We start from the raw sequence: 10,488 nt of genomic DNA, 5'->3' as shown, positions 1-10,488 counted from the left end.
CATAGCATGGCCAATAAATCTCCTTTCCAACTTTCTGGTTCACTTGGAAAGGAGTATACCAGCCGCATTATGTGGCTGGTTGAATGACTGTGGATTTCTAATCTTCATAGATAGAAGGGTGATACTCTTTCAAGTAGACACCATTCACAGGGTGCTTGTGTGATCCTCCATCTATATCCATCAATTTATAAGCCCCTTTTCCAAGGACTCATTCCACCAAGTAGGGACCATCCTAATTAGGAGTCCATTTTCCATATTCCAAAGTTTTGATTCTAGGTGGAAATTTGACTTGCCACACCAAGTCTCCTTCAACAAACGTCTTTACCTTAACCTTCTTGTTATATGCCCGTATGACTTTCTTCTTTTGAGCAATGATATGATCTATGGCATTAAGACAGACTTCATCAAGGTCTTCTAGTTCCACCAACATGGCATGGTTGTAATCTATTGGAGTTAGCCTATTTTGGAAAGCCACCCTTGCAGACCTAATGGTCATTTCCATTGGAAGAACGGCATCAAGTCCACATATAAGCATATATGGTGTGACACCCGTACTTGATCTTTTTGAATTCCTGTAAGTCCAAAAGGCCTCAGAAAGTAGGTGATGCCACTCCCTTGGATGATTCTCAATCATTTTTTCAAGGATGTTGAGAATCACTTTTTGGAAGTTTCTGCCTGTCCATTTGCTTGGGCAAAATATGGAGTAGAACTGATTACTTGAATGGCACATTCAGCACAATAGTCAATAACCTCACTTTCAATAAAAGAAAGGCTTCTATCTCTGGTGAGAGTCTCTAGAATTCCAAATCTATGTATAATGTGCTTCTTGATGAAATTAATAATTGTTGATTACTCACAAGTCTTTAATGGAATGGCCTCCACCCACTTTGTGAAATAATATATTGTAACTACCATATAAGTGTGGCCATCTGTGGATGGTGGCCTTAACTTTCCAATGAAGTCCAAAGCCCACCCTCTGAATGGCCATATTTTCACTATTGGCTGCATGTTTATAGCTAGAACTCTTTGGAGGGGGCCATGTTCTTAACATGCAATACAGGTTTTTGCAAACTCTATGCAATCTTTTAATATGCCTTTCCAATAATAACCGTACCTTCTAAGAAGCCACCTTATCTTGATTCCAGCTTAGTGTGCTCCGCATATTCCAAGGTGTGATTCTGCCATTACTCTCATGGACTCTTTTTTACTAAGGCATCTTAACAAAAGTCCATCTTCTTTACTCTTTTTGAAGAGATCTCCTATCCACATTGGTACTAGGCTCTTGCAAGAAATGGATAATTAGTGTTCTCCAATCTTCTAAGTCTAAACAGTCTATATTAACATTGAAAATCTCCCATGTCTTCTTGGCAGGTTTGATTCTTTCTAGCCCATCAGTTTGGAAATGACCAGCCATCTTATGCCGTAATTCTACAGAAGGGAGAGTCTTTCTTTTGATTGTGATTAAAGTTTCTTCTACACCCGGTAGGACTTTCACACAGGAGGCTAGTTGTGCTAAATCATAAGCCTCCATGTTCAAATGCCTTGGCCAATATTTATGTTGGAAATCATCAAACTGGCAAAGTAATTCCAAGGCTAAAGAGTGGAAAGGCCTCAAATGCCAGTTGAAGCATCTATATTCTTCAGAAAGTTGGCTAAGTATCAAGTTAAAATCTCCAATAATCTAGACATTCTCCACCTTTAGCTCTAGCAGGATTTCCAACCCAATGATTAGTGCCTCATACTCAACTTGGTTGTTTGTACACTTGAAATCCAAGAAGAAAGAAAATGTGGTTTTTCTTCCTTTTGGTGAAATGATGACTATTCCAGCTCCTCCTCCATCATGGGTGCTTGACCCATCAAACATGAGAGTCTAAGGTGTATAGTCAAGGTAGAGATTATCCACCTCATCACATACTTCGGAATTAATCTTGCTGGAAGGATGATCAGCTAGAAATTCTGCCACTGCCCTTCCTTTAACCGCCTTTTGTGGAATATATTTGAAAGAAAACTCCATCAAGGCCAATGACCACTTTCCAATCCGCCCAGTAATCAAAGGCCTCGAGAGCATATACTTAATCAAATCTGTTTAAGAAATAATATATACAGCTACTGGCAACATGTAGTTTCTCAACTTCATAGCTGCATAATATAAGGAAAGACACAACTTTTCAATAGAAGTGTTCCTACATTCCACTGGAGTGAGCACCCTTCTTAGAAAATAGATGGCTTACTCCTTTCCCCATTCATTGTTTTGAGCTAGAAGAGTTCCAATGGATTCATCAGTACCGATAAGTATAATCTTAAAGGCCATTTCTTGATTGGAGGCATCATCATTGGAAGGTTGGCCAGGTAGCTTTTCAAACCTTCAAGCAAATATGGTCCTCCACACATCAAGCAAGATAATCATGCAAATCAAAAAAAACTCTAGCATCCTTTTGAGTGAACCAGTCATCAAATATATTATTATCTTAGCAAATCAATGAAATAGGCACAATCGGTCTCAAACTAGCATATAAATCAAGTATCAATAATCATGAGAAAGAATGAACCTTTTCATTCAATTTATTTCCAACAATTTTTTTTTTTTTTTTTTTTTTAAATGGGATCAAAGATAATAGTATGGTGCAATGTAGTGATCTCTTAAGCTCTCTAGAAGATCCATGAAAGAGCGTTAGGTTAATGACTCCCAAACCGAACGGCTTTAGGGCATTAGGTGTAAAGACACCTCTAAGGACTTACAAGCTCAAATCGACTAGGCTACAAATCAAAACAACTCTCATCATGTCATTTTCCTACTCCTCACGTTTGGTGAGAAGTGCTCACTTTTCTTTGCTTTTGCTTCTTCTTATTTTTTTATTTTTTTTTTCAACAATTGTGAGGGCCTTTCACTTTTCAGCGCGAGAATTCAATGCTTAATGAGGCGAGAATTCCGGCTACTCGGTAAAAGGGTTTGTTATTAGCACACAAGGTCATCTTGTCAAGAACGAAAGCTTTCAAAGCCTACTAACTCAATTGGGATATAACCAAAGCAATGATCAACTGAGCATGTACCCCACAAATGAATGCTAGTGTGCGCTTGTGCAAATGTAGTACTCTAGAGTCGAATCTCAAAGCATTTTCACAAACAAGATGATGTGGACCACAAAAGCAAGCATGAAATCAACCTTTTGAAAAATTTGCTCCTAAATGGCATCCAAAGGCATACAATGAGTATTGAACTTTCAAGTCAAGAAAATTTTCAATTCAATGGAACATAAGCCTCAAAAGATCAAAATCATCGCTAAAATGGATCTCAAATCTCAATCATGCAATTAAAACTCAAAACTTTAAGTAGAATGCAACAAAGCCATCTTGCCCCAAACTTAAACCGCACATTGTCCTCAATAAGCAATGAGAACAATAGAAAAGATAGAAAGAGTATACCATGGTGTCAAAAGCCTATGAAGCCCGGCAATGATCCAATTAAAGATGTCTCCCCCAAACTTGGAATCAAAAACGTATTTAAATAACCACACTAGCAAACTCACATCAAATATCACAATGGGATAAAGAGAGCAAATCATACACTCTAAGGCAATATAAAACAAGATGAAAAAGAGATATGAGATCATGTCAACATATATATATATTGGCAAAGGATGTATGCACAAGTAATTAAAACACAAAAAGAATAAATTGCAAGAAATGAAATGCAGGAATATAAAATGTAAGAAAATAAAATGAAATGAATTTATTTATTTATTTATTTTTTTGAAGAAAAACCCACAATCGATCACAATTATACACGATTGTTCGTTCAGGTTTACGAACGATCCCCTGGAACTTGGAATTTTTTACGCTTAGGATGATCGATCGCAATATTCTGCGATCGATCGTAAGACTTTACGAACGATGGAGGAGAGGATGCTTCCAGGATGATCGATCGCTCCAAGTTGCGATCAATTGTGAAGTCCTATGAACGATAGAAAAGATGAATGGTTCTAGTGTGATCAATCGCAAAGGTTAGCGATCAATCGCAAAGTCCCACGAATGATAAGTACCGAGAGCTGTTTTTCAGGCAAAATGGGTCTCTGCAAATCACGATCGATCGCAGGTTTCTATAATCGATTGCATTGCTACTGCCTAGACACTAAATGCTGAAATTTTTGGAATCCTTTCTAAGGCAGAAATTTTTAAAGGCACTAAATACCTGAAATTTTTTAATGATGCACAATGGAACCAATCTAGGCGACGCAAGAATGAAAAATAAAAAGAAATGGGGGGGGGGGGGATTAGAGTTTAAAAACTCTACGAAACTAGGTTTAATGTCTCTAGTCGACATTGAAATGCTCTCAATCTTTAAGATAGATGGTATCTACTAAGAGGGCAGCTTCCACATCTCTTTAAATAGCTTGCCCTTCAATATAGGGCTTCAATATTTGACCATTCACCTTAAGGATTCTCTCATCTTTCAAGCACTCGATTTCAACCGCCCATGAGGAGAAATGAAAATAATCTCATAAGGGCCCTCCCATTTAGTGCGTAACTCCCGGGAAAGAATTTGAGTCTAGAGTTGAAGAGCCATGCCTTTTGCCCAGGCTTAAAGTACTTCTTTACAATGTATTTATCATGAAAAGCTTTTATCCTTGCCTTATAGATTTTAGCATTATCATAGGCATCATTTCTCAATTCCTCTAACTTATTCAATTAGAGTAAGTGGTTCTCACCGGCCTTATCAAGATCAAGGTTAAGCTTTTTGATTACCCACAAAGCCTTATGTTCTAGCTCAACCGGAAAATGACAAGGCTTTCCATAAACAAGTCTATAACAAGACATGCCCATTGAAGTCTTGTAAGCCGTTCGATAAGCCCAAAGCATCATTTAACTTCCTTGACCAATCCTTTCGGTTCAGGTTCACCATTTTTTCTAGAATTTACTTAATTTCCTAATTTAAAACCTCAACTTGCCCACTTGTTTGAGGATGGTAGGGAGTGGCAACTTTATGAGTGACGGAATACTTCAAGAAAAGTTACCTCAAGAAGTGATTGCAAAAATGTTTACCTCTATCACTAATGATTGCCCTTGGTATACCAAAACAAGTAAAGATGTTTGATTTGACAACTGCAATTACTGCAGAATGCTCATTCATTTTGGTAGCACAAGCCTTAACCCACTTGGAAACATAATCGATGGCAAAGAGGATATATTGGAAGCCATAAGACATTGGGAATGGTTCCATGAAGTCAATGCCCCAAACATCAAAGATTTCCACAACAAAGACCGGATTTAAGGGCATCACGTCTCTTTTTGACATTGATCCCATTTTTTGGCACCGGACACACACCTTGCAAAATTTGTAGGCATCTCGATGGATAGTGGGCCAAAAGAGGCCACTTTAAAGAACCTTCAAGGCAGTCTTCTTTGCACTAAAATGCCCACCACATGCAAGTGTACGACAAAACGACATGTGTTACTTGCTATGTCAAACTAAGAGAGTGTGGTTCAAGAAGCCTTTAGTCAAATTTAAATTTATAAAACCACTACTACTACTACTAATAATAATAATAATAATGTAGCATGGAGAGTAGGGATCGTTCCAAGAGACCGTAAGCATATTTTGGAATCAAATTCAGATTAGTAGGTCGAATGATCAAAGAGAGGGTTGGTTGGTTTAATTAAACTACAATTGGATTGAAAACATGCAATGTAAACAAGCTAAAATTGATTAAGGTGAGAGAAAAAGAGAGAAGTCTTAGGGCATTGGAATTTCTGCTAAGCTCTTCTTTTAAACCACTAGTCTTTGACAAATTTAGGGGAATTAAATGTTGTAAACCAAGTGTGTACTAACAATTAAAACAATGGGCATGGATGACTAAACAAGTGTAAATTGTCTACTTAGACTAATGTGTAGCACAACCCATCAAGTGAAGACATTAACCATTCAATAAACCCACAATTGTAACACACAACAATCTAGAGAAATGTACATTATATGACAACAAGCATGAATCATCAAGTATAAGTATGGATTGTCTACCTATCTACGAATTTAAATGCAATTACATTATAATTACACTAATGACAACCAAATTAAACTAATTAACTAAGGTTGTAGAATAATCCATCAAGCATAAGTATAACATATTAAATCAATCACAAATGTTACCAATAAGCACTATGTGTGACCATCATTGGATTCATAACTCCAACACACAAAGACATGCATCAAATTTAGAGAATATAATGTAGAGACATAACCATCCATTTTATCACACATAGACATGTAAATAAAATTAGAAGGTTAATTGGAAGAATTGAATCATTTAAATCATAAGATTTATTAAATCACAAGGTTAATTCATTATTTACAACAAAAATCCCCAAATAGGTCAAAGAACTAGAGTTTAAAAGGCAAGCCTAGGGACTTTTCCAAGCCCCAAGAGGAGGATCTAGCCACTCATGGATGTTGTCTTGCAACTCTCAAAGGCTATCTTCATAGTTGAGTTCATTTTCTTGCTCCTATCTTGCCTCTTCTTTTGCTCCAAAAACCCTAATCTAGAGAGAGAAACTATGTCTAAAACTATGTAAAAGTGTAGCTAAAATTGGAATAAAAAGTGGAACCCTATAAAAGTTAGGTGGAATTTGGGCTCGCTCAGGAATTAGATAGCTCACTGCCAGCAGGCTTTCAATCGATTGAAAGGGTCTTCGATGGATCGAGATTATCTTTGATTAATCGTGAATGACGTGGCACGCTTATCTTGACAACTGGCAACCTTATCTATTTAGATGGCATTGACGTGGCACTGCAATCAATCACTAAAATCTTCGATTGATTGGGAACTTGGTCAAACGATGAAGTGGCAGTCTTATCCCTTTGTTGACGTGGCTTCGAAGGATCACCAACCTTCAATCGATTATGGATGAATCTTCGATCGATCAAAGTTGCTCCAGGGAAAATTTTTAGACTTTTTTCGAATTTTCTTCTTGACTCCAAAGAGGGCTTAATAGGCTATTTTTAGCCCATTTGAACCTTATTGACATGAAATAAACAAAAATAATGATTAGAACTAAAACGAGAAAGTAAGATAGATGAATGGACTTAAATACTATAGCTTAAGTGCTAAAATGTGCAACATTTGAGCACTTATCACAAAACACAAGAACGTTCAGAATCTCACTTTCTGGCACACATCTTCTTATGATTTGATTCGGGTAATAACGAAACAAGATTGGATCCTCCCAATAGTACTTTCGAATGTTAGCAAAGAATCGGTCCTTTTCTTGTTTTGAACAATCGGTGGGAAGTTTGCCAATTGCAAGGTAATTCACAATGTCGGCAAACCAAGGCAATTTTCCATTGGAAATGTGAAAGAGTTGTTCATCCAAAAAAGAATCATGAATAGGAAGATTTGGGGAAGATTCAGTCATCAACCTTGAGAGGTGGTCGGCAACGACATTGTCGGAGCCTTTTTTGTCCTTGATTTCAAAGTCAAATTCTTGGAGGAATAAAATCCATCTTATTAAGCACGGTTTGGTTTCCTTTTTCAACAAGAGATGCCTTAGAATAGTATGATCGAAAAGCACAATAACCTTTGATCTAAAAAGATATGACCAAAATTTATCAAGGGCATACACTACGGCAAGTAACTCCTTCTCAACTATGGAGTAATTAAATTAAGCTCCTAAGAAAGTTTTACTTGCATAGTATATGGCACATAGAAGCTTACTATAATACCCCTAATTTAAAAGGGATAAAAATTGGAATTTAAATGTTATTTTATGTGCATTTTTATTTTATTTTATTTATTTATTTTGTGGCTAAGTGTTTGTGTGTCAAATTATTTATTTGTGTTTATTATTTGAATTATTTTCATTAATTGAATTAATTGCATTATAGTGATTTAATTGAAATTGTTTGTTTGTATTTATTGACTTATTGGAATTCTTATGTGAATTAAACTACGTGAGTTTTTAAATATATTAAGTTATTTTTACTTACAAGTTTTGGGACGTCATCTGGTGTAGCCGACATAGAATTTAATCATAGGCTTTATTATGGGCCGACTAAGATTAAGTTTAGGGCTCTGTCTCTATTATGACAAGGATTAGGGTTTTGGTATTAAGCCTATAAATATACCATTATGCTTTAAGCTTAGGGTTTACGATATATCACATAGCATACACGTATAGTTGTTCTGTAAAAACAGAGGGTAGAGGAACAGAGCATTGTAAGGATTGTCAAGGAGGAAATCAAAGAGGACCAAGGGAGAGTTATGGTGATTTAAAACAAAACCATGGGAGGCTTGAAGGTGGTCAATGTTTACCGGAAATTAGGAAGACGGCGACAAAGTTTTGAGACCAAAACTGCAGGCAAGTTCTTCTCTTTCTCCTTCCCTTTGGCTTGTGTTCTGTGCACCTAGATAGTCTCTAGGGTTTAATTGAACGTTAATTGGAAAGTATATGTTTAGTACATGTTATATCAATGATCTGTAGGTGTTGATATCAATTCTGTAAAACAAAATTTATGCATGCTTTCGTTTCAGCATTCTGTTCTTAAAGTATATTAAGTTAGTTGCTATTTTAGCCTCTGTAATTGTTTCCAACTACTGTAGATAGGCCATTGGAATGATACTAGGTATTTATAAGACTAGTAAGTTCAGTATTTAAGAGAAACAGAGGAACTGGAATGACCGGAGGTGGAGCAGATAGGCTGAAACGGAGCAGAACGGGGACGGAGGCTCTCAAAGGAGGTGAGAGCCGGCTCCATGGATGTGGGAGCCGGCTCCCACACTTAAAGAGCTGACTCTAAGACCTATAGAGCCGGCTCCAGGCTCAAAAGAGCCTTCTCTTTAAAACTTAGAGCAGGCTCTCTTCAATAGTGAATATTCTGTAAACTTTTCTACGAACTGAGCCGGCTCCCACCTCCTTTGAGAGCCGGCTCTAAGACCTATAGAGCCGGCTCCAGGCTCAAAAGAGCCTTCTCTTTAAAACTTAGAGCAGGCTCTCTTCAATAGTGAATATTCTGTAAACTTTTCTACGAACTGTTTGTTACTTTGGAGCATGGGAATGTTTCTGTTGATTCTGGGGTTTCACAGAAGGATTAGAAGGTTGATTTTGGGTGTTATTAAGACCTTGAATTAATTAAATTTGATAAGGCTCCTAAGTTCATTAGAATTGTTGTTGAAAAATAGTTTTAGTTTTGTTCTTAACACATGTTAATTCGGTAGCGAATTTAATTTCTCTAGTTGATTTTAATTATTGTTTTCAAATTATTGGGATGCTCTTTGGTATTAATAAGACCTTTAGGATCAGTTTTTGAAATCAATTGAATGGTGGAAAAAGGCCGGAGAAGAAGCAGAACGGTCGGAAACGGAGAAGTAACTGAACTGAGGCTCATAGGGGAAGAGAGACGGCTCCATGGAGGGAGGAGCCGCCCCCCCCCCCCCCCCCCCCATGAGTAGAGCCTGCTCTAGAGGAAGTAGAGCAGGCTCTACCTTTAAAAGAGGCTGCTCTACCTCTAAAAGAGCCTGCTTTTTTAGGATTAGAGCAGGCTCCCTTCATTTTGCACATTCAGTTAATGTTTTTACGAACTTTTTGCTACTGTTTAGGCACTTGGGGTTCTTGAAAAATTCTAGAGCTTTAATGGGCGTTTAAATAATTAATTTAACATGTAATTAAGATCTTAAATTGCATAAACTACCCTCGTTGTAATAATGGAATTAACAGTGCGCTAATTAACAATTTTGCGTACGGTTAATGGCTGGAAGGAAATAAATTGTTTAATTTTAATTTGACAATTTAAGGTGTTATATATATTCTAAATTAAATTTTAGATGCGTGAGGGAGTCTTTTAATTAATAAATTGGACTCGTAGCATAGTTTGTGGCTGGGTGCTTAAACAACAAAACAATATACAAGTATGCAACCTAGCTTGCTATTGACGAATAAAAGGAACTGAATTGCTAGAATTAATTTTTAACAAATTCTTGGATAATATTATGATTTTAAATCTTATTTGAATGCATGATAGAATAGTTGATTTATTAAAAAAAAATTATTCATGCTTTGGATGCTTGTTGATGAACCGTTAAATAATACATGGTTTAACTTTTGGATTTAAATTGCTGAAATAATAAATATTCTTCTGCAATTGTTTGGAACGATTTCGGATTGTAAATTACTAACATGTATTTATATGTTGTAATTTACATGGTTTTGGATTTTAAATTGCTGAAACTTAAAACACTTTTCTGCAAGGATATGGATATTTGGGTTTGGACTGTAAATTACGTGCTTAGTATTTATATGTTGTAATTTATATGGATATGGAGAATTGTATGCACCGGTATGGGACGGTGGCATACTAGGTATGGTTTAGCTCAAAATGCTAATTCCTACCTTATGGATTTTAATTGGTGAATAGTTTTATCTGTTTTATCAATTATATGGATTTTGTGGATTGTATGCACTGGTATGGGACGGTGTCATACTAAGGACAGACTGATTCAA

General features: G+C 36.5%; 1 protein-coding gene across 1 annotated transcript; it reads right to left on the bottom strand.

Annotated features, from left to right (window-relative positions):
- Nucleotides 1-232: 232 nt before the first annotated feature.
- LOC132276071 (uncharacterized) lies at nt 233-5,302 on the bottom strand. Its single transcript, XM_059777326.1, has 3 exons — nt 5,041-5,302; nt 1,916-2,082; nt 233-709 (listed from the first exon to the last, which is right to left on the bottom strand). Exons 1-3 carry the CDS (start codon nt 5,300-5,302, stop codon nt 233-235), a joined length of 906 nt encoding a protein of 301 aa, XP_059633309.1.
- Between the last annotated feature and the right edge of the window lie 5,186 nt (nt 5,303-10,488).

The sequence above is a fragment of the Cornus florida genome, unplaced genomic scaffold (genome assembly GCF_030987335.1).
Source record: "Cornus florida cultivar Cherokee Brave unplaced genomic scaffold, ASM3098733v1 CherokeeBrave_3.0.0_Hap2_Chr10, whole genome shotgun sequence".
In the NCBI taxonomy this organism is placed as follows: Eukaryota; Viridiplantae; Streptophyta; class Magnoliopsida; order Cornales; family Cornaceae; genus Cornus; species Cornus florida.
Note: the sequence above shows the minus strand (reverse complement) of the source record. Positions and strands in the feature narration are given on the sequence as shown.